At 36.4% G+C, this 26,059-nt stretch overlaps 1 protein-coding gene across 8 annotated transcripts in view; it reads left to right on the top strand.

Moving 5' to 3' along the window:
• LOC149086576 (uncharacterized) overlaps positions 1 to 26,059 on the top strand; it is a 79,807-nt gene that overhangs the window by 30,184 nt on the left and 23,564 nt on the right. For 4 of the 8 annotated variants that reach the window (XM_089230939.1, XM_089230940.1, XM_089230937.1 and 1 more), the window contains 4 exons: positions 2,856 to 2,992; positions 8,286 to 8,405; positions 21,775 to 21,896; positions 24,069 to 24,212. In XM_089230939.1, coding sequence (XP_089087065.1) covers positions 2,856 to 2,992; positions 8,286 to 8,405; positions 21,775 to 21,896; positions 24,069 to 24,212 — 523 coding nt within the window. Of the gene's footprint in view, positions 1 to 2,855; positions 2,993 to 8,282; positions 8,406 to 21,774; positions 21,897 to 24,068; positions 24,213 to 26,059 lie in introns of all 8 variants that reach the window. The other 4 variants (XM_089230932.1, XM_089230933.1, XM_089230935.1 and 1 more) reach the window with 1 other exon arrangement.

Genomic DNA, 26,059 nt, shown 5'->3' with positions numbered 1-26,059 from the left:
CTGGGCTTAGACCCAACATACAACGCCATGTGATTAGCAGAGCCCCTCCAAATTTTGGCCAAGCTGTAACTGACGCACTAACCGAGGAGGCAAACAACAAACTTTACGTGAGCTCACTGCAGAGTAGTGAAGAGTCACAAGGAGACATCATGTCTCAATTGAGCGACCAGATACGAGAGCTCACCATGCAAGTACACAATCTGAGCTCACAACAAATTAACACGTATACACAGAGAAACAGTCAAACACACACACCGTGATCACACATCACATGCTTTTTTTGTGGCTGTGTCGGACATGTACAAGCAGATTGGTGGAGAAAACAAGAGAGTACACAGGGCAATCAATCACACAAGGTCGGAGAGTTCATTTTGCACACAACACTTAAGGAAACCATAGAAACCATAGAGGAAACAGACAAAATTTAAACTGGCAAGGGAGGTGCCAAAATTAAATAGTCATGTTGGGCCAACTGTGCAATCTCCCCTAAATTAAAATTTTGGTCCTAAATTTTTTTTGCCAGCTGTGGAAGTCAATTCAAATGGCCATGATTTTCTTGCATTGATAGATTCAGGAGCATCGGTTTCACTCATTTCTCCAGATCTTTTTGTTAAAATAAATTCAGAGGGTAAATTGAAACCGTTGAAGGCAAGTATTCAAATTAGGGCAGTAAATGGAGGTGATGTAGCCATCAGTGAATCGTACCAAATTCCTATTGCTATAGGCAATTTACAAACCAACAAACAGCGTAGTGATCCCAACTTATCGCTAACGGTTACGGTTGAATTGAGCAGGGAAATTATCACAAATTATTTCTATCTATCACTATGATTATAATGTCTAACAGGGGTACCCACCCTGTCCTACTTTTTAGTCCTGTTTTTTTCCTACTTTTTCTAATTTTTTGCGTGGTAGCCCCGAGTATGCCTTTAATTTGCTTTTCTGTCTTCTGAGCATGGCATTCCAGATTGAGAAGATACTTGCATGATATACCAAAAGATGATCCGAGATGTTGTGAGGTTGATACTTTATTTGCCCTTTGCCCTTGTTAGAATCTTTCCTGGCACAGAGGTACAACAGAAATAATGATAAGATGACTGCAGTCAAGTTCCCTATTGTGAGTCTAATCGCCCGAATGCTCGTCCTGAACAGTAGCTAAAAAATTTGTAGAAAATAGACTAAATTCTAAAATATCAAAATGGTGCTGCTTTTTCCTTTCATTAAATTTGAAGATTCTGTTTTAAAAATTAGTACATTAAAATACAATTACATTTAATTTTTATGAAAATTTATGAGGAAAGTATGAACAAAAAGCAAGTATTTTAGCATTGGTATCATGATACTAAAATCAGGTATCATGATACTACAGAAGCATTGATGTCCCCTTATGAGCTTGGGAAGATGTTGATGTGAAACAAAATTGTCATCAACTTCAAAGACTTGCCTTCATCTAAACAGTTCTACATGTGATTTTACATTCTGGAAAATGTTTATCCACACAAAGCAAAGTATGATATCCTGCTGTTCATTTAGAATAGGGAAAGATAGAAAATGTTTTGAGCCCTTTTAAAAGATAAAGCATTTTGAAGTACAGTCGGCCCCCTTCCATATTTGCAGGGGTTACGTTCTGGGGGTGATGCGAATACGGGAAATCCATGAATAACTGAAACCATAGTTTTTTTTCTTGTGTACCTCATTTATTTAACAGCATGAGAAAACAGAGATATAAGGGTATGTAAAAGAGGGTGCAGCGATTGTTGGCAATGTTTTCTGAAAGAACAATTGTGATTTCTGTTTCCAGTTTCTTCATACCATTAAGTATGTTGGAATATGATGACAAGGCTTCCTCTACCTATTTTTCTACATGTGAAGAGCGTACCATAGAGGGATCTATGTCATGAAAACAATCTATTGCTGATTTGAATGTGCGAAGCCCTTCCGCTATATTACTCATGGTGAACTTATCTTCTACTTCTTTATGTTGATCTTATTCATTTGGTACTGCTTTAGTTTCATGAGCAGTCAACTGCATCAATTCCTCCTCTGTCAATATCTCTGAATTGCTGTTAATTAGCTGTTTGACTTCTTCTATATGCATATCATTGAACCCTTCTCCACCCACCTGTTTTGTAACGTGACAATGTCTTTTATAGACTCTTCACATGGCTCTGTAGAAATGGTTGTGTGTGTCCTTTAGCACACATTGTGGCCAAAGATTAATCCAATCCGAGGTGACTGTTTCTCTCTTGGGAGCTGCCATGGCTCTAGTGATAACAGTAATGTCATTAGCAAGCCATCCTAAACATGCACAACTCAAATTTTATAAACAAAACACATAAGTGACGATTTCTGAGTTGCAAAAAAAAAATTCCAATAAAGGAAAACAAAACCGTGAATATGGAAACCACACGAATATGGGAGCTGACTGTAGTGTGACAGTAATGAAAATTGACTTCAAGAAGCCACAAGGTAAACTTCATCACCAATCAAGTTAGATTGCTTGTTCAGTAAACATTCGGCAATCAAACTTATGATTTGTATAGGATGTACAAATAACTTGGCAACAATGATATAAGATCTTCATATCAGCATTCTGTATGTACACTGTATTTTATTTATAATTAAAATCTATATTCAAACTATGATCTTGTTTTAATGTGAGTTAGAAAAGAATTGGAAATGTAAAAGATGCCAACAATTTGATAACTTTTGTCTATGTTTAAAAAAATAATTATACTTTCAAACACATGTATATACTGTAAAAAAAACCTGGCTTAAAAAATGTTTTTATAAATTAGTACGGTAGATATAATAAGGAAATAAGAGGAATTTTATAATTTTTTATCTATTTGTAGAGAAAATAGCACAGGATTTTCATTCATTGCTTGCTCAACGGTTCCGGCGCATTGCACATCAAAGATCCAGTGCAACATCTGGCATTACATCACTTACAGATGACACTCGTGATGCAAGTTTAAGCACAACTAATAGAGTGATTTAACTTTCATTTCTATTTTTTAAATATATTTTTTTTTTAACTATCATATATTAAATATTTAACCCGCAAGCACTCATGCTCACTCTGACAAACACCAGCACTCACACCGGACCTAAGAAGCCTATTTAATTTTTCTTGAGCTGTATATAGGAATCATTATTTCAAAAGGTTGATGGATGTAAGTTATAAAAACATTAATCGAGGTTTTCATGTTCACAAAAGTACAGAAATAAAATAACAACCTGATTTTCCAAAAAAAAAAAGAAGAAAAAAACTTCAATCTAATTATTATTGTCCTGATCAGATGCCATTTCAGTTGTGATCATTGATATGTTTGTCGGAAAAATTTTCATTTTCATTAATCAGCTCTTCATCACTGGATACTTCATCCAGTTACAAATACAAAGGCCATAACAGGCAAAAAGCCCAATGTGGTGGGTGATTATACTGTAAAACAGTATAATATAATAGTAATTATATTAATTAAATATTAATATAATAATGAAACGATATAATCAACCACCATAAATAAATAAAATCAGCCACTATAAAACAGTTATAGTGTAATCTTGGCCTAAATTAAATTATGAGCCTTTTTGACTGCACAAGCAACCAGCTCAAAAAGTGATAAAATGAAGCATGTGTAGTGCTTCCCGCATGATGGCACTGTGGTGTCTCGCCAGGATATAATTATCATTTAATTTCTCCGGGTGGTAATGGCATAAAAACCATGAATCAAAGTCGTCTGGCTCTAGGTATTTTTATGTTTATGTTATGCCACTCACAGATGCACATGTCTCATGTATTTGTTTCTATGATGTAAATATATTATGTGTTGCAAATAAATAATTGTATATAAACGAAACAGTCAAAAGAATTCACCAAACACTGATTTTCATGCCATGTCTATATGACCAGAGGGAGATCAATTTTTATCCCTAGGAGGGATCAAAAATTTCTGACAAAACTAATCGTTTCATTGAGGACGACCTTCAACTCAGCAACTCTGGAGAGTACACATTTCATTTTAAGGCTTTTCTTAATGGTGATATTTCAAAGTTACTGGATTTCCAAGGCCCAGCATGAGTGCTCAAGTTAAAATTAATTTCTTAATTAATTGTGACTTTTCATTTGTATTTAAGAGTTTAACCGTTTAAAGGCCGAACTATGAACAAAGTCACTTATTGTTTTAAAATTTGGAATTCGAGGTCCTTTTGGATGCCTATAGATAGATCAACTTTGAAATTTGAAGAAAAAATTTTTTTTCTTTGTTAAAGAAAAAATACCAAAGTGCCAATGTTCCATTTATGGAACATTGGCACTTGGGGAGAGCGGAAAGTGGTATCACCTATATTCTCACGATTATTTATTTCTGGAGTACAGTTATCACACGAAATTTTTTTATTTTCTACTACAAATTCAAATTTGTAACACATACTGGCTTTTTTAACATAAAAATGAGTGCAGAAAATTGAAAATTTTTTCTAATGTCTGTGATGAAAGAAAGAAAACATATATATTTGACGGACCCGTTTATCACATTGGTAGCATTTATATACATTTTTGGCAAACCGCATATCGTCCTCGCGTCGCAGACACAATATAATGGTCATCAAATGACCTGACATCTTTTTTTCAGTTGACAACGTGAATCTGGATAAGTAATTAAACCCTCCTTCGTTCATAAAATGCTCATTGTCAGTTCTCTTCGGAATTTCAAATGCAAAATACGATCCACTTCTCGCCACTCTGAATGAATTATCCAACGTGCTATAATGGTCATATGGCAAATCTTTTCCAATGGAATCCAGCTGTTTTGCCTTTTCTTAAACCTTTAGTGTTACACTTACGTTTTGGTCCTTTTTTTCTGCCCTACATCTTTTGAAGAACAAATTTCAGGAGTTTTTCTAACACCTAATCCTCGTTGTTGAAAAATTACCTAGCATTTCACATACATCAGTTGCTATTCTTGATGCTAGATCATTTTCAACAATATCATCTTCATCCATGATGTTCATTTTCATTAGCACGTAATTCCATGTATCTACATCCTCTAATTCGGAATCTGGAAGAGTTTCTAAATATCCTATAGCTTCTTCTAATGTGAGATATCTTTTTGATATGGTTACACCCAGCTGAACAAAACAAGGCTGTCTAGAATTGTTGAACTCGGTTTGATTAGTCTGCAGTTTGCAAAAATATACATTTCTAAGAATGCAAGAATAAAAAAAGTACTCACTCAATATAAACAATCCACCCCAGAAAGCACATTCCTCTGTGTCATATCACCCAGAATTAGCCCCTATACACATGTCAAACGATGACACCTTTGGGTTCGAACGATAAAAATCGATGCACTGCACATTAGATATTTTTAGAATCCTGCTCTCTTGAAAGGCCAATGAATGCGCGTAGCTCTTTAATGTTTAACAGTACAAAAAAACTAATTGATTTACTTTGATTGATATATTAAGTAGTAGAAATACGCAAAATAATTTTCAATTTACTTCAAAATTGAAATTTTGGCAAATTTTAATTGAAATGGGGAAAAAACGCCTGTGAAAAATGCCAAATTACAAAATTCTGTCAAAAATGTTTATATCAACCTAAAGTTTCCGAATATATTTCAAAAAATACTTTGAACTCTCCTCTATATACGATAAAAAACCGGAAATATTTGAATCAATTTTTATCTAATATTTTTGTAAATAAAAACTATGTTCCATTTATGGAACATTGGCCTTTAAACGGTTAACTGTATATAAAATTTTTACTATTTTTACTTGCCTTAAGATTTGCTTCCACTATTGAAGAGCACGACTGGGCTCTGTATGTGAAATGCTTTTCCTTCTGACTATTTTTATTATCATTATTATTTTATTTATATTTATTCTTACTTTTCCAGTTTGAGTACATTTCATGCCTTCTCGAGTTGTCGTAAATAAAAAAAATATGATACATTTGCGAAATTTATCAAACTTACAATACAATGTTAATTATATATAGTTACCAGTGATTATGCATAATTACTGGATTTATTATATTTGCCATAACATATACGTACCTCATAAGCATAAAAACTATACCTTTTGAGGAACCCAATTATCCAAGCTAATGTGGACTAGACCTAACTCAAATCATTACAGACCTTACAGAATTTTTGATTGATGAATGAAATAATAAAGCTGTAGGTGTTGGAAATTATGTATGCTTTCACAAGTTTTTTCTCTAAAAACTGCAATGATCATGGAAAAATGCTTGCTTAAAAAGATGAAATGAATATAGAGTAGAATAAAAAGTTATATGAAGTACTGCAATGTATTTATAATTTACAACATTTCAAAGATTACTTTACATTACTCTGAAAATTGTCTTACAATGTCTTTTGTCATTGGGAACTCTTAAATGCTTCAGGGAGCAGGCCCGTCATTTGGGGGGGGGGGGAACCTGGCTTTTGAAAATACACTAAAAATGATATATATATATATATACAAATATATGTATATACATACATTAAGTACATGTTCTTTGCCCCCCCCCCCCTCCCCGGAAAAAGTTGAAATGACGGCCCTGTCAGGGAGCACCATGTTGCTCAGCAAGTAACAGGTTCAAGATGTTAGCCTTGTCCTGCCTTACAAACTTATTTGTTTTATCGTTATGTAATTTGACGGAAAAACAATCCTATTGCTTTCCCCCATTTCCTTCAAGTCGACCCTTGGAATCTCATGTTGTATCTATAGTTCCTACCACCCCTCCCTCCGGCCTGTTCCCAAAAAAGGGTGATATCGTGCATATTTGAAAATACTAGTGTAGTCATTCTATGAATCAGTTTGTTCAAAGCATTGCACAGGCTATTTTTTATTACACATAAATTTTTTTGAAATTACTTTACATAACCCAAAACATGGTTAACAGAGGCTCGGATAATCTGGTTCCTACTATATTTATATCATTACTTTTTTCATATTTTAGAAACATATTTGTTGGATAAAATTCTTGTTAAATGTTCAAAATCATTTATAAATAAATGAAATGTGATTTAAGTAGTAAATTTTTGCATCTACTCAGAGATAAAAACTCATTTCAGGACTCCCACTCGTCCTACTTTTCGTACTTTTTGGTAAAATGTCCTACTTTTGTCTTACTTTCTCAGTTTGTCCTACTTTTTACCAAAACCTTATCAACAAAATTCATATAATTGATTTCAATGAGGAGGGAATCATCGATATAATGCCAAATAATGCAAATGTAGTAGATTGCAAATTAATGATTCTGCCAAAGTAGAAATTGTATTGCTTTTTAAAGTTATTTGGGGGGGGGGGTGTATGTGGTCCATTTGCTGGTTTATTAATTTTTCATTTGCTTAGTTTGAGGGTTCAACAAATAGAGTAGTGATTAAAAACTTTATATTTGATTAAAAAAGAAATAATTTTGTACTTACTACTTCATGGTTTGGGGCAGTAACATTCATCATTCAAAATTATGGTGCACATTTTGTGTATAGGTGACAACAGTTTGCATAACAAAACAGTTGGGTACATAGGCCTATTCTAGATTTTGTGACTCTGATGATACCCAATAACATTCAATTGTCTTCTGTATTTTTAGGGCATGTAGAGGCATAAACAATATTTACAATGCTAAGCAAAGAACTAGAAATGAAAGTGCTTCATTTGTCAAAAACGATTACACTGGCGTTGAGCGTGAAAAAATTTGAACAAATCCTTTTAAAAAGGGGATGAAAAATGCAGTAAAACTATCTGGTCCACCTTGACTTACTTATATCGGACCTTGTAATTTACACATTTTGCACTGTGCTCTTGGAAGTGGTCTGGAAAGAGCATCATTCTTAATAAATGTACATGTCTTAATAATTAGCTGTGTGAATTGTCGAAGAGAGTTGGTAGACTGGACTGTGGAGACTCCAAAAAAAAAAAAACCAAAAAAAACCATGTAATATATATTTTGAGGGGACAGAAAAAAACTGTCTGTTGTTGCTGGAGCCCTATTTTGGCCAAAAATTGTTTTTGTCACCAAGTCATTTCTGTCATTTTGCTTTAGCTCGAGTCAACCTTACAGAATAGTGTACTATGAAATTTTTTTTAAATTACTACATGCTTTGTCATTCAGAAGCTAATTTTACAGTTTTATGATTTTACTTAATTTCTTTGTACCAAAAGTTTTCTTCAAGGCGTACTGTAATTATCTATATTGTCTATCTGCCAGTTAAAGAAATCAGTTACTTTATTCAATTAGATTACTATTTCGTTTTTCTTTGTTTCAGCAGGCAAGCTTCAATATAGACGACTTACTTTCTACTCATGCAACTCCACCTGATTCAGAAGATCATGCTGAAGTAAGTCAGGTAACTTCCAGGCCTGGTGGAAACTCCCACAATAGAAAACAGGTGGGTTGAAGTCTTCATGGATGTTGTAATAACTTAATGTTTTTCTATTTTTCACAGCTGATTTAATTCAGGTCTTACGTGGTCCTTTTGTCAACATACATGATGATGATTCACATACCATAATTTCTCCTGTATATAATTTTCTAATATGAAGTTCGTTACTTCCAGGGAAAAAATGTCTTAATATAATTCGCATATGTTAATTTCATTAACCTATAATGAAAGCTTAAGGAATGGAAAGCATTGTTGGTCACTTAGTCATGTTCCTGTTTGAAAGGAAGTAGATTTTTTTTACTTGCATTTATATCCATCTATAAATCCTTAAAGAAATTTTTCTTACAAATTGACTTTTAAAAATATTTATTCCCATTTTAGCAAAAAGAAAAAAAATGCTGCAGGTAATATGCAGCGATATATATCCCACATATTAAGAAATTCAAATGGTTTTTAATATATAAATCTGTATGCCGGAGGTAAAGGGCACTGTCCATTTTTGTTAATATTGGTATAACGCTATATTAATTTACTATACTTTCATTACACTATACATAGGTATAGGACAATTTTAAGTTCTATCTCAATAAATAACAGGTATTTACTTTATAAAACAAGCATACTCATTTTTTTTATTTTAATTGAAAGTTCACTAAATACAGCACTTCATTGCTCATTGGCACTGGAACCTAGAAGGCTTGGGCCACATGAGCCTTCCCCCCCCCCCCCCCCCCACCTGCGGAAACAACTTTCCAAGGTTGCCCTTAATAATTCATGAATATTCAATACAATCCTAACCTGCATACTTGTAAGCTGTATATACAGACGTCTAGAAACCCTAGACCCCCTCCTCCCCATGTTCTCTGTATTACAGCTCCTACCGCACCTATGGCAAAACATTCTTTACGACACAAGTTCCGTGAGCTCGACCATGCACTATGCAAATGAACCTATTTTTAGACCACCGGGGGGGGGGGGGGGTTCGATGGAAAACAAGGTTTTTGCGCACATCTGGTCATCAGGTAGAGCGGTAGGTTTAGCCGCGGCTTTACAGGTTGCAGGGGTGGGAACGCTGCGCCAATTGCGCCGCACTGTGCCAAAACTAATATCTTGCGCCATCCTGCTCCAATAGCGTATTTCCGCATTTTTCTGCGCCAAGTAGCGAATTTTGCTTCAGTATGCCCGGAATTTCGGAAAGGACGCCAAAAAATTTTTTTTCCTGCTAGCCACGAAACGTTTCTTTATGAGAAGAGCGTGTTTTATTCCACTATACTTAAACTATCGGCCCCTGATCGGGCTTTCCATCGCGAAACCCCGATATTGTCCGTGATCGTGGAACTGAAGATGGTTTGCAATGCCTTTCAGCTTTAAAGTGCAAATTCGGGTGTTTCCATTTAAAAAAAAAAGTCGTCACTGGAAGCAGCAGAAATTACTGTAGTCGATTGTCATTGTGTTAAATCCCGATGTTTCGTGAAAAAAAATTTTCATTCCGGGAGTAAAAAGCGCATGTTCGCCGAATTACGAATATTAGTTTAGAAACTTTGCCGAATAACGAGCGGTAAATCGTCAATATCGCCAAATAACGCGCGTTAAATCGTCACAATCTCGCCAAATAGCGATTATCAGATCGCTAATCTCGCCAAATAATGAGTGCTGAATCGCCAAACATCGAGTTGATTCTTCCGAAATTCTCTCCCATTTTGCAACAATTTCTTTCCAAGTATAAAAAAATTTAAAACTTATAAATTTTTTTTAGCTCATTTGAAGTGCTGCTGTTCAAGGCAGCAAATAGTGCCCTCAGTAAGCAAAAATCATTTTAAATAGACGGGTGCAAAAAATTTTGACAGCCGCTCTTTCAAACAAGGTGTCAAAAGCCTAAAACACCAAAAACAAAAATCAAGCTGACGAAAAGATGTTTGATAACAAAAGACAGTGCAGTTTTATTTTGAAAAGGGTTGAGGGTTAACGATAATATTCTTGTTAATTTCACTGCTCCAATTTATAAATATCTGCTCTGAATCCCATATTTTGCTGCTCTGAATCCCATATTTTGCTGCTCCAAATCCTGAATTTTGCTGCTCCAAAGCTGCTCCGAAATGGACTTAGTCACTTCCCACCCCTGAGATTGCCTTCCATGCGGCTCCGAGTTGGTCTTCTCTCTCACATGCGTATATGAATTCATCATTATTGTAAGATTGATGCAATTTAAAAAATAATAAAAACAAGTAAAACGCTGCAAGAAACTCAAAGACCCAATCTTTTATAAACCGATTTTTGTAGTATTGAGAGCATTTCCCTTAGCTTCGCAGTTTATAGTGGTTGTCCTTAGAAACTGCGGACGTAGCTGTTGGCAACTCTGAATATGGCGGAAAAAGGTGTGAAAATTTTTAGAATCCAGTAGATATAGTTATCTGCCACTTACACTTCTAGTATGAAAGATATAAAGAGTGCCAGCACTAGAACATGAAACATATATGTTACATAAATGTGATAAATGATAAATTGGTTATGATACATAATTACCAGTTAGTATGCATACTTACCCATCATCTTGGTAAGTTTGATAAACTTATCACTTTTGTCGGCGATTATACATAATACCGAAGTGGCGTTGGTAAATTTAATAAAAATCACGGGAAAAAAAACCTTTTATCGATATATATACTACCCAAATGTACCTGGTTAATTTGATAAATACTTGAAATTTATAACTTTAACCAGTTATCATGCATAATACACTAGTGTAATTGGTGAATTTGATAAATATGAAATTTTTTTTAAGCAAGTCTATTGTATCAAGGAAACAGTTATTTTCCGGATATTATGCTGAGGTGAGCTCGGAAAGAAAAGTCATCACGTCTCCGCCGGGACTCGAACCCAGGCCCTCTTGCATACCTGAAGTTAAGAGAGGCTACTAATGCCTCTACTTCAGCGCCTCACGTCACAGTGCGTGAAATTTGGAAGGCAGATTCATGTGTCTCCAGTGGTGTAGATGGTAGCATGCTTGCCCGGTATGCAAGAGAGCCTGGGTTCGAGTCCCGGCGGAGACGTGATGACTTTTCTTTCCGAGCTCACCTCAGCATAATATCCGGAAAATAACTGTTTCCTTGATATGTCTGGCTGAGAAAAAAGCCATCTATATCTCTCTAAACCGTCCCACCCGGGGGCCATTTCCTGAAGTTAAGAGAGGCTACTAATGCCTCTACTTCAGCGCCTCACGTCACAGTGCGTGAAATTTGGAAGGCAGATTCATGTGTCTCCAGTGGTGTAGATGGTAGCATGCTTGCCCGGTATGCAAGAGAGCCTGGGTTCGAGTCCCGGCGGAGACGTGATGACTTTTCTTTCCGAGCTCACCTCAGCATAATATCCGGAAAATAACTGTTTCCTTGATATGTCTGGCTGAGAAAAAAGCCATCTATATCTCTCTAAGTCTATTGTATGTTTGATAAATATACTCCTGATACAATGAACTCGTAACAAATAATATAAACCAATATAATGATTTTTATCGATTTAAGGAATAAAAGTATCGGTTTTATTCAATTCGTTAAATCAGGGTTCTACTGCATTTTGAAATCAGGAAACTTTTTTAACATGTTGGTTGTAAAGAAGAAAAGATGAGTTGAGTAGGTCTCCCCTTATTCATAACCACCCCATCACGTTATTGCAGTCGACTCCCCTTATGATGTTACCTCTTAGAATGTTTTCCTGCTTAGGACTTACTACTGTCACAGTTACAAGTCTTTTTTTCTATGTTGATTATGTTAACTTTTATCTGGTTATGCTGTTTAAATTTTTACTATTTCCAGCTTACAACATTTAAAAAATCCAGTGTGGTCTCCCCTCCCCCATAAAATCCTATTCACCCAGGTTTGTGCCCCCCCCAAAAAAAAAATCTTTCTTACAACACCCAAACAAAGCAAAGCGTTTTCATGGGCACTAGGTATTAAAGATTAATTAAAGTAATTAACTAGGTATTAAAGTTATTAATTTATCATTGTTAGTAGTATAACGAGCCATGGAAAGGCAACAGTGTAGCATTCAAATGTCGGCTCGTTTCTGATTGTCATGTGTGTCTCTGCTGGATGGATGTTTATTTTTTGTTAGGTTCTCATTTGTCTGGCCGATCGCAAAAGCTCTGAACTTCTCCAAGATCTCAGACACCTTTTGATCATCTTCTTCGGACGCGAAGTCCAGACCATCGAAGAGTCGCATGGCGTCGTCATCTAAGCACGAGAGAAAAAGCGTTACTTGATACTGTTCCGGCTGGTCACCCAGTTGACGGGGGGGGGGGGGTGGAGGTGGTTGCTCCATCTTCGACAAAATAATTTCCAATTTGATGCAGGTTCTTCTGCGAATGCAAGGCTTGGTAGCTGCAAACCATGGACAGGTGGCGACCGTCTGGAAATCGGTTCAAGCTGTGCTACTTCATTCATTCTGAAGCAATTCGCCTTCTTTCCTGCTTGAAGATGGAGTTACAACACCGCTGTCACCATGTTTAGTGATACGATATTACATCGATTACGAACGAAAACCTAATAAAAACTTTAATAAACATTAAGCACAGATTGTTTATTAAAGAGGTAGTGGAGTCAACCAGCTGGGTGAATCAGTTCATGATAGTGCCTAAAAAAGATGGATCACTGAGGGTTTGTATTGACCCTCTCCACCTGAACGAAGAGAACATTACACCTTTCCAACCATAGATGACGTGTTGCTTGAACTGGCAGGGTCCAACACATTCACAAAATGTGATCTGCAATGGGGTTTTTTGCATGTGGTGTTAGACAAAGAGTCATCCCTTCTATCAACATTTCGAACTCCATTGGGACGCTTCCATTGGTGCAGACTCTCATTTGGCATCCAGGTGGCTCTAGAAATCTTTCAGAGATGTATACACAAACTTCTGATGGACTTAGAAGGTGTCATAGCAGTAGCTGACGATATCATCATACATGACAGAGGAGAAGCAGAACATGGCAGAAGATTACACAGATGCATAAAAAAAGGAATTAAGCTAAACAGGAACAAGTTAGAGTACGAAGCACCCCAGCTAACATTTTTAGGACACTGGTTGTCAAAGATGGCATCGCTCCACATCCAAGCAAGATAGCAGCGATAGAAAACTTTCAAGACCCAACCTCAATCACCAAGCTAAGGAGATTTCTGGGTATAGTGAATTTTTTAGGAAGGTACATACTTATAACCTCGCTCATATATTCATGAACCACTACACAACCTATTGAAGTCTGAGACTATGTTCAACTGGGGTCCTTCACAAAAATCAGCCTTTAATGCGATTAAGGCAACAGTGGTTGATCATACAATGCTGTGGCAACCTTTTATGAAAACGTACATGCCACACTGGAATGTGATGCAAGTGATTATGGAATAGAAGCTCCAATGTTTCAGATGGATAAACCAATCACATTTGTAAACAGATCCCTGTCAGAGATAGAGCAGCAGTATGTGCAGATTGAAAAAGAACTGCTAGTAGTTGTCTTGAGTCTTGAGAAATTCCATCATTATATTTATGGACGGAATATCACCGTTAACACTGACTACAAACCTCTGGTAGCTATAGTTTCTGAACCTTTATTTAAAGCACCAAGGCGTTTACAATCTCTTTTGCTAAGGGCAAGACACTATGACTTCAACTTGAGGCTCATTCCCGTAAAGCAAATTCCTATGGCAGATGCTCTTTCAAGAGCTCCTTCAAGGGAATCACTTTTTCAACTCCATTATACAGCATATGTGGTAGATTCGATTAAGAACATCAGTTTCTTACCAGTGTCTGACCATTACCTGCCTATCATGCAACTGCACACACAGAGTGATTCTACATTGCAAGAAGTTAAACGCCTTATATTGACGGGTTGGCCAGAGACCAACTCAAATATCGTATAAAAATGACTTTAGGAGAATGCGAAGAGACATTTTTGAAAATGAAACCAAGCATTCTATTCATTTTTTTACCACTGCCTAACAATGTTCAGAAAATCTAAGCCGTTCGTCAATGAGAATTCTTAAATCGGTGACTCTAGTTGCATCTGGGCTAGTGACACTGTTCAGCTCGTAAGAGAACCGTGGGTTGTTCGAACCAAAATGAGCAACCATGCACTTGCCAATGCTAAATGTCATACTCCATTCATTTTCCCATGCTGCAATCCTGTTTAAGTTGGCCTAGAGCAACTCCCTATTGCTTTGATTCCCGATTATCCCCATTAGCTTCACATCATCTGTGAATTCGCTAGCAATCCCATTGATACCCTGATTGAGTTTATTGATAAAAAGTAAAAAGAGGATGGGGGCCAAGGACACTTCCTTGAGGAAATCCACTTGTGACGCCTGTCCAATCAGAGAATTCTTCGTTCACCATAACTTATTGTGACCTATCTCTTAACCACGATTTATCCAATTCAGTAAGCTGCCACCAATCCCACAAGAGTTTACTATGTTGGATCCAATCGAATGGCTTCTGGAAATAAAGGTAAACAACATCAACATTTTTGTCCTTACCCAAAGCCTTGGATCATAGAAGCAATTATGTATGACATAATGTAATTGTTATATTTGATTTTTCAACTATTTGTGGCTGCAAAAGTGGAGTTGGTCCTTTATAAATAAGCTAACTACAGTTTAATCCCATTATAACAAACTCCAAGAGTCCGGAGAAATCACTTTGTTATAACAAAATTTTGTTGTAATGGAATTCCAGGTTTTTCTCATTGTTCCTTTGTAAACTTATCTGGGGGATTAGAAAATTGTTTGTTTAAACGAGATTTTTTTGCTATAATGTGGTATTTGTTAAAGCAGGATTCGTCTGTAATTTATTTTATGGAAATGATAATTTATTAAATGTTGCTGAAGCACTTGGGAAATATTTATAGAAATGCTGTTTTTCATCATTATTTTTAGTATTTTTGATGTGTAACTGAAATAATAATGCAAAGCCACCAGGGCAAGAAGATAGAACTGTATTGCTTACAAGGCCGAGGGAAGATGGGCCAAAGTATCCCCCCGAAATGTTAGAAAAATGACTGATATACACTAGACGGTTTAGCCTATCAATTCCTGTTCAAAGCCTGTTAAATTCCTTTGCCCCGCCTTCCAAAATAAATTTCTGGCTGCAGCCATGACTGGTTATATATAATAATCATAAAAATAAGTAATACTCCTCGTTTATATGGGGGGGGGGGGACTAATAATCAAGTGAAATAGTACAGTACTATCACATATTGTTAATAGGTGGGAATCTGGCAGATTCCCAAAGCTAAGAGTTCTAATGGATTCTTTTATATTATTATGTAAAAATAAACGAATACAGTCGATCCCAAATCCAATGCATCAGATAAAATTAGAATTTATTTGGTAAAAAGACGAAAATAGTTATATTGGAGTTTGATTGATACAAATATGAGTGAAACCCATTTTAACAGATCACATAATACCAAAATTTTTATTCGTAAATCAAGGAAGATATATAGGGGTTTGATTAATCCAAATTTCCAAGAACTACTAAAAATTCGTTACATTGAAGTTTGTTGTATCAGCAGACCTTGCAGCGCTCCTATTTTTCCTATTTTTTAGAAATGTCCTATTTTCCTACTTTCGCTGCAATCGTCCTTTTTTACCCCCAATTCTCTCCTACTATTCCTATTTTATCCCTGCCTTCTTTTGTTTACAGCCAATATCTCACTACGAAAATTCAGAGGAACCGCAAAATGTCACTGCTTTCCCTCCCTTTTTGACGTGTTTTATTCACATCACAACTCACTACTTAGAAGAAGAAAAAATTTCAGTTCTACTGGAGAGGGGACAACGACAAGCGTGTCTTTTCGCCGCTGCGCGGTAGTCAAAGTGCTAAAAACTGAAGTTCAGTGAGGAAGCGAATCTGTATTGGTTGCCGTAAATAAGAAGGCAAAAAAAGGAGGGAAGAACAGGTTCTATCCATCCACACACGAGATTCCATGAGAGAATAGGTTTCTCTCTCCTGGGATAACGAGTGTTCATCCCTGAAGCCGAGTTTTCCTAGGAGTAGGCTTTTTGCGGCGCGTAAACCGAACTGGATCATTTCGTGTCTGCAGAAATGTGTCACATAATCACGTTACGCATTTGTGTTTTCCAAGCGTAGCGTATCAGCTCGGGATGGCTATATAGTATATGACCCCGACGTCAGCTACTCTATCGGCTGCATGCTCCAGTTTGAAGGGAAGGGAAATAGAACACAACACTAAAATAAAGAGAAGATTGCTGAAACGTGCGGCACACGACACTTAACTCATCCAGAAGTCTGCCAATCACGCCTGACGTAAAGTGACAGGTCACTTAAGCAATCTGTAAATGTGTCACTTGGTTCATTTTTACAAAATTAGGTTTGAGAAGGACAGGCCACACAAATAACCTGCAGCACTGTTCTAGATCACTTAAGTGGCCCACGATACATTTTCAATTCAATGAAGTGGTCCCACACTGTTCAGAAGGTTAAGGTGAAATGTGCAGCAAGTCATTCAGATGGTCTGAAAGTGTGCCGCGGGCTGCTTGAGTCATCTGGGAATGTGAGACAAGTCACTTGAATGATCTGAAAGTGCATAGCGAGCCACTTTAGTGGTCTGAAAATGTGTCAAGAGCACCACTAAAATAATCTATAAAAAATGCATTGAGCCACTTGAAGTGGTAATGTATTGCAGACCATTAGGTGATCTGTGTGCTTCGAGCGACTCAAGTGATTTTGAAGCGTGCAGAGGGCCACTCAAATGATCAAATGTGCCTCCAGCCACTTAAAGTAATCTGCAACTGAACTACGTGCCACTTAAGTGAACTGGGGGGTTTGCCGCTAGTCGCTCAAGTGATCTGGAAATGTGCTTGAGGTCACGTAGGTGATCTGGATATATACTGTTGGCAGCTTGTATCTTGAAATGTGCCGCAAGCCACTAAAGTAATCTGGAAATGTGTCCCACTTAAATGATTTGATGATCACTCGTCGGCCACTTGTGTAGTTTTGTTATTTGTTCTGCACCACATGAGATAACTCAGAGGGCCACAGACTAACTAGCATGTGTGTTTTAAGAAAATGTGTGTCTTTGGAAAAAAAAACCAGACATTCATGAACATATTTTAATCGTTGTATCCTTCGGATGTAGTGTAACTCCAGGAGGTGTTACATCAAGGGTGTTCAACATTCAGTAAAGTGTGGGCCATTTCATTGATTTTGAAATGTGTTGCTGGTCACTGAAGCTGACCTGTAAATATTTCTGGGTCAATTGAGTACTCTGAAACTGTGCCGCAGTAATCTGTAAATTTTCCGTGGGTCACATAAATGATCTAGGAATGTGCCGCAGCACACTTAAAGAATGTGGAACTGTGGTGCAGGTTACTTAAGTGATCTTAAAAGTTTCATGGGTCGATTGAGTGCTCTGGAACTGTACCGCAGTGATCTGTAAATATGCTGCGACATATTTATTCATCAGAGAATGTGCTGTGGGTCACTTGAATGACATAAATGTACACGGATCACTTGAGTGGTCTAGAACTTTGCTGTAAGTCACTTAAGTGTAGATGAACAATATCGCAGGTTACTCTAGTGATCTAGGAATGTGCCACAGGTCACTTAAGGGAAGTGGAACAACAGCTCAGGTAACTTGAGTAATCTGGAACTGTGACGCGAGCCAGTTGAATGACCTGTAACTGTGCTGCAGGTTCTCTTGAACGATCTGGAAATGTGTCGCTTAGTTAATTTTTTGCAAAATTAGATTTGAAGCTGTGAGCCACAACAGATGACTCCGGGGCCACATTCGGCTCGTGGGCAATGGGTTAAGCATGCATGTGCTGCATTTCTATAGCACCTAGACAGGTTTTTTTTTCTTTCTCTGAAAAGCACGGGTCATTAATCTGACTTGTTTTTCCCTCCTATTTTTTTGTCAATACTATTCCTATTCTTCCTACCCTTTTTTCTCAAATTTTCACTTCTAGGCCTGTATCAGGATTCAATAGTAGAATCCATCAAATATCAGTTGCAATCCATTAATTAGATTAATTAATCAGGGTAAGATTATACAGGATAGAGTTTATTATATCAGGGTAAGATCGGGAAATTTGTTGAATAACAGCTCATTATATCTTGGTACAATCGCAAAATTTGTTAAATAGGGGTTTTTTTTTATATCAAGGTCTGTTTGTAGAATTTGTCAAATAGGAGTTTGTTATATTGGGATCTGATTGCATATGCACATAGACTTGCAAGAAGTCATTAAATCAAAGAAAATTTGTTATCGTTATATCGGGGTATGATCGTAAAATTTGTTGAATGACAGTTTATTATATCAGAGTAAGGTTGTAAAATTTATCAAATGAGAGATCACTATTATTGTCAATAGGAGTTACTTCAGGATGTTTGGAAAAATTTGTTAAATCAGAATTCACACACATCCGGTTCAGACTTTGACTCATTAGTAAAGCCCGGAAGTTTAGGCATTAAAAATGGTCAAAATAAGCAGGCAAATAGGCATTTATAATTTTTGGAAGGAAGAAAAAATAACTAAAAATAATTAAAATAAAGGTATTTTAAGGGTCCAAATACTAGCTAAAAAGTTGCTTGCACTTAATCCATCTATTGTTTTAATTATAGTCTATAGTGACTGCATTATTATCCAAATTGAATTGATTTCAAGTCCAAAATAAAATGAGACTAAGACCCCCAAGATTAGGCCAATTCCAGGGCCACCATTACCAGATGTGGAGTCTGTAGAGAAAATGATCTGTGGGGCTCCCTGGAGTTGCAAATAATTCTCATTTATTTGTTATATTATTTAGAAAAATCATTATCATTTCGACAGTTGAAAAATGGCTCTTATTCTATTTTTGTAAAAATAATTTTTTTTTTCATATTACCCCTTATGATGGATTCATTCCATCACTGGGCTCTGTGTGGCCGCACTGTCGCACACCCTTTTGTCCATTTAATCGAATACTAAATATGTATGTTTAATAAATAGCCATGGTTGTTTGCAGTGCATTTATGGTGCGGAGAAAAAAAACATGGGTCCCTGAGCCTTGTCTGTTCCTACCCCTCCTTGTGTGTGTTGTGTGAGCCATGGCATCAACTGATGACCTCTTGGGACAATCATCGGTCCGCTATGCACATACAACAGCAGTCCAATGCCTGAGTGAGACATATTATGTGAAGCCTGTGGGGAAACAAATTTCTAATTTTCCTTTGCTTTTCTAACATGGGCTATGTTCATCTGAAACAAAATCATTCACGCCTAACACCATCCGGTCAAAGCGAAGTTAACGCATGCTAACACCAATCTCTCAGATCACTTGTGTCTAAATGGGCTGAAAAGAGGGGGTGGGCTTTTTGATGATAATTAATATTGAGTGTTGGAAAATTTTAAAAAGAGCAATTCTTTTGAAGTTCTTAATGCCCAAAATATCCAAATTTTGCAGATTACGGCTTCTGAAATTCATTAATTAACTGAAAACTATGTTAAAATAGGCATTTATGGTACGAAAATTTCAAAAAATCTAAAAAATGGGCAAAATAAGACATTTATGGCATTTTGCCTGAACTTCTGAGCTCTACCAATTAGTATGGTCATCTAAATCTTATCACAGCAATGGGACCAATTTATCATATTTACCTATACCAAATGGTGATCATGTATAACAACTGGCAAAAGTGATAAATTCAGTACGATTTATGTTTATCAATGACACTTAGGCATGCATAATCGCCAGTAAAAGTGACAAAAAATTTAGGGAAATTTATCAAACTTACCAAAATGCTTGGTAAGTATACATAATAACCACATTTATCACAGCATATATAACTTTGATATCATAGATACATTAGGATCATTCATATACTTCCACACAAAACATTCTGTCATGTACTAATTCATTAGAAATTCACAAGAGGAATGTTTATGAGTTGTTTGAACAGTTGTGTGAGTAGTGTCAGTAGTAGAAATACCAAAGAAAAGAGCCCATACACAAGTAGAAAGCTTCATAGTCACTGATAAGGTCCACTGAATTTCAGGGTCGTCTGGATACTCGATCAAATAGTGTATCATGAGGACAAAAACCAAGTTTTGCTTGAACATTCTATAAAGTTAATATATATATTTTTTTTCTGGTCTGCAGTGTCTTTAACCATTTTTTATAATGTCTATAAAAAAATCTTTTTTCTTTCACCATGACACTAGTTTTTCACACTTCACATCAATGACAATAGATATTATGTAATGTCATCAAAACCCCTGGATATTTGCATCACATTATTTGCATTCTGTGGTAAGTTTATTTATTCCTCTTGAGCTCCAAAGCAGAACGTTTTGAATTTTTCTGCAACAAGCCCTCAACTGACTGGAAATGTTTTGCAGTAAACGTTCCCATTTAGTTTCTATTCATTCCTTAGAATTCTTTCCAAGATTGTTCTGCTGCAGCACTGATATTTCTGCAATATACGTCACAGTTTGCAGCATATTCTGCTTTGGGGCAGTTGAGATTTTTTGCTTTATCACCCCTGACATGAGCAAAGATAGAGGAAGTTGCCATTAAAATTTTGTTTCAAGATGTTAAATCTTGATTGTAAACTTATGAGTTATTAAGTGATGTAGATAGCCAATGGGGCTGCTGTGTACTTCTTTCATCAGCTTGAAAGTTTAAAGAAGTGATTCCCAAAGGTCTACCTCATAATCTGTCAAAGATGCTGCAAGGTGTTTCGAGGACAAAATCACATTGAACACATTAACAGGACTCATGATTCCCAGTCAGTGTCATTTTAGAAGTACTGCGAGAGTGCATCAGGATTGAGTAGGCATGTTGGGAGGGTATTTGAAATCTCTAAAGGGATGTCGTGAACGCGAAACGTTTGGGAATACCTGGTTTAAAGTCTTAGGCTGGGATTACACTATAAAAGTTTGTTGAAAGATCTTTTAAAAAACTTGAAAAACAATCAATAAGCCTATTACATTCAAGCGAATATAACCAATATGCTTATTGGTTGCATTTTTCAAGTTATACGAAAAAAACTTTCATGAAACTTTTATAGTGTATTTCCAGCATTAAATGACATTTCATGGCATCTTAGTGCCATAGATATCTAATGAATAGCTCAACAAACAAGGTTATTAATGGTTTAAAATTTAATTTTGTGATTGATTAAAAAAATTGCAAAATATGAAACAAGCAAGCACACATCCCATAAAAAATTTGCTAGGGCACAAACATATTTATTACTGTGAGACCATCCCAAATATTAAGGACATGTGGCAGCCCTTATTACATTCAATAATTTTTTTCTTTTTCCAAAATTTGAATTGTCCATGAAGATTATATCACAGTACTGAGTATATGCATCTTTCATTTACAGCGGCTTCCCAGGGTGCAAAATTACAGTCAGGGTTCATTGTCTAGGCTTTGGAGACCTTTTGCTACTTCATCAACTGTTGTTTTTGAAAGTGAAACAAGTAGTGGTGGAGAACTTGAATTCAAGTAAGTTTGATAGAAATATTTTTGAAAAAAAACTGAAGTCAGACCTGCCAACTCTCCCGATTTAGGCAGAAGACTCCGGATTTTTCATCCTTCCTCCCGCTCTCCGGATTTGTTAAAATTTCTCTGGATTTTGGCAGAAAATTAGATTTTACGCGAGCTTTCACGTTGCCGTTAGGGAAAACACCCATAGAGGATAGCTGTAGTCATTTCCATTGAGCGCAGCGGTAAAAAAAATCTCTGTGGCCACATTTAAGCAACTGGCAAAGACGCGACTTCGTTTTCGTAACGTTTATCAGCAATCATTTATCAGGGCCATGACCTTGGTTACCGAAATTCCTGTATAATCGTTATTGTATTCCATGAAAAGCGGCGCGGTGAGCACATTTTTTCGTCCGCAGCTTTGTAATTTGAATTTTTTTAATTGTTTCTTCCGATTAAACATCTTCAGAAAGAAAATATAAAACTTTAAGCTATATGCAGCTAAATATAAAGCTTTTAAGAATTCATATACCCAAGATTATCAATCACTGATAGCATCCACGGAAGGAAACACTTATACTTTATGAACAGCTGTTCAATGTAGATGTGATTTTTTTATTCTGCATGGAAAGACTGACATGGAATTATATTCTTCTCAGGGGCAATGCAGAACCTGCCTTGGGGGGGGGGGAAGAATGTAACCTCAATTTATTAAAAAAAAAAAAATTTTTTTTTTTTTTTAATGAACTCTTTTTTTGATCGAGTCTATGAGTGTCGGGCCCCCCCCCCCCCCCCCCCCGGGAGAATCTCGGGATTTCAAAAGTTGGCATGTTTGTGAAGTGTTTAGCAAGCAATAGCATTGCTCTTCAGAAATGAAGTTTCAGTGAATAAGTCTATTGAAAAACAATTGAATTGATGGCCTGTAAAATTGGCCTATAGTTTATTCAAAAGGTACACAAAGGAATCTATTCAAAAAAAATTTACATCGAGAAATTCTGATGGGAGAAGGGTGGTTGTGTTACTCAGCAAAACATTGCAAGCCAACAAAAAAAAAACACATGCTTAACATTTAATTATTACACTTTCTAAAATTTCGAATGAAATCCTAAAAATTCACATGAAGGGCTTTTCAAAGTTCCACTGTAGAAGAAAAGCTGAACTTGAATGCAGAACTGGATAGCTTTACCCAAGTGAAGCTAGCTGAAAAGGTCTGGGTAAACCTGGACAACTTTAATTCCAAGCTTTAATGATTTAATTTTATAATGTTTGAACTATCCAACTCTACCTGGCTAAAGTTTGGTTTGGGTTGAAAAAGAATAAAATTTCATTTTATGACTACTTTCTCAAATACAGTGGTACTTTGGTTCATGTGCATTTGTTCTGTAAACCTGCCCGTAATCCTAAACATTTGTATGTCAAAGCAAATTTTCCATAAGAAATACTGGGAAATTTGAATTCACTCCCTCGTGTCAGCTATAGTTCTTTTCAAAAATAAATTACAGATTGGTTTATTTTATATTATTGTAAGGTGTATTTTTACATTATTTTTTATATTATGGGGTCAAGAATACTTGCAATCATACAGAAGTGCAGAAGCTTCATTTCAAAAAATCTCCATTTACCTTACTTCGTACACACAACCAGAAGGTCAGATAGTCATGGGTTTGTGTTGTGTATGTCCCTCCAGCAGTCATCAGTGACGTCTTGACAAATGTGGGCTTTTAGGTCTGGGAATAGGGTGTGAGTCAAACAAAGGCTTCTGAACTATTGCAGGTTTTCATCAATACACATATGTATACAATGTATGTTTTTTGATTTTGTTTTTCATTAAAATAAAAGGAATCTAGTAAATGTATCTCTAAACTTGGTGACAGCATTGCCTGCTTTAGAGTGAGAAAAACAGAACCTTTGGCTTAGCTTTAATCATGTGATGCTTGACAGACAATGCAAATAAACAGAACCTCATACAGACTCGTCCTCATTTAGAAAACTTTGGTATATTTACTATTTGATTCTGCATATGAAGTTCGAGGCCCATTTCCAGGTTTTTATTGTTTTGTAAACAAGTATAATGTCAGTAAAAAAATAGTTGAGTTTATCAATGAAATTTGACTGTTTCTCAAATCAAAAATGCATAAGAAAATCAAGTTTTGTTTATGATTCACCATGTTTTTGTTATTTAAATATTTGCAGTTATGTTGATGTTGATGATCATGGAAATGTGTTAGCATCTATGTCTCATCGGAGCATGCAGCCTGCTTTGGCTAGAAGGAAAAGTTTGATGTCTGACAACCTCTTAATTTCTAGAAATTCCTTTTCAGATCCTCATTCTTTCAGGTCTGTTTATTCTTTTTCGCATAAAAAATGTTTCATTGCAAATAAGTGACCCGAGTCTCACTTGTACAGATCTATGCATCACTCAGTAATTGTGAATAAATAAAATATAAATGTATGTGAGTGAATTAATCAAACTGAGTGTGTTAAATTTATTAATATTGTTACTAATTCGAAGAATGTTAAGAAATGTTGAAAGTAAAAATTTTCTATACAGTGAAAATTTTATACTGTATAATGATACTCAAGGGGCCGGAGAAATGTATCATTATAAAGGAGCAGATGGAATATGTTAACACTATGAAAAGTGCATCTGGACCAGAGAGAGAGATCATTATGGAGGTTATTGTTATATAAGATTTTTTCTGTATTTTTATGTCTCCCACACCTTTAACTCCCACATCCTTTAGCTTGGTCTCTATTCTATATTCTAGGATCTTTGCTGGGCCCCCTTTTAGGGGTGGGGATAAACAAATCCCAGGTGCAAGGTGGTCATGGCATCTAAATAATTGGTATTGGCACCTAATATTTTCTATGTGTGATTACTATCTCAGGCAAAAGAAATGTGCTTGGCTCCTAAAATGTTTGGATGTGGCATTGCCAGACCTTTCAACTCTCCCTGATTTTTGCATCCTTCTTCCCGCTCTCCGGATTTATTAAAATTTCTCCGGATTTTGGCAGAAAATTAGATTTTGCGCGAGCTTTCACGTTGCGTGGCGATTACCGTCGGCGTTAGGGAAAACACCCATAGAGGACAGCCGTGGTCATTTCCATCGAGAGCAGCCTTAAAAAAAGCCTGTGACCGCGTTTAAGCAACTGGCAAAGACCCGACTTTGTTTTCGTAGTGTTTATCGGCAATCATTTATCAAGGGCATGACCTGGGTTGCCGAAATTCCTGTATAATCTTTATTGTATTCCATTAACAGCCGTGCTGTAAACACGTTTTTTCATCATGTGGATAACATGTGGATATCGGTATTTTCTTGGATAAGCAGTATTTATTATTACATTAGACTTTAGATTGATTGTATACACATATAGATAGACAAGAATTTCTATAGCAGGAGCAGAAGATCCAGACATCTTATCTTCTCATTGTTCGGGGTGGAACTCTGCGAGTTCTCCCTTGCATAACACTTAGGTGGCATTGTATGTCTTACGCGATAGTCCTTATCAGTCTTATCATTTTAGTTCTTTTTTTATAAGGACATCACATTTCTCCCTGCTAATTAAATATCCAATTAGATAGGAACTTTCCTGGTTCGTTGGGAACGTTGCAAAGGAATGGAAATGCTGGGCATCTTTGGTGCATGAGCTGGTGTTGGTAGATTGCTGCTGATCTCTGCTAGAGTTGTCTGTTCCTCTAGAGCAATCTGTACCTCAAGAGTTTGCAGCAACAGGAGCTGATGAAAGGTTGCCTGGTTCTCTTGAGTACCACCAAGGTTAGTTGAAGTTTATTGCCAACTACTCTCATCTGGTTGACGTGACGTCTGAAGAGAGTTCCATTTACATCTATGGTGTAGTGTAAAACTCTGTCTTTGTTGAGAACAGTTCCGAACTTCCACCTGTTATTGGCGGATCTGTGATCTCACACAGCCACACGATCTCCTGGCTCGAAGGTTCGATCATAGAAGTCTGTGACATCATTTCGTACACTTTCTTGAATCCTGTTCTTGACATTTGGCAAGACCAGGTCTATCCTAGTTTACATTTCTATTTTTAGGAATAACATTCCTAGGCTTTTTGCATATGGTAGTTGTATTTGGTGCTTTTCGGTAATTCAGCAAAAATGTGCTCACTTTTTGGTAAATGTTCTCAGGAAATCTTTGCATTGCCCAAAGGGAATTGTT

This window comes from Pholcus phalangioides, unplaced genomic scaffold (genome assembly GCF_987345545.1).
Source record: "Pholcus phalangioides strain wild (caught in Gottingen) unplaced genomic scaffold, Ppha-v1.0 ptg000004l_1, whole genome shotgun sequence".
Classification (NCBI taxonomy): Eukaryota; Metazoa; Arthropoda; class Arachnida; order Araneae; family Pholcidae; genus Pholcus; species Pholcus phalangioides.
This window is presented reverse-complemented; position numbering and strand designations above follow the sequence as displayed.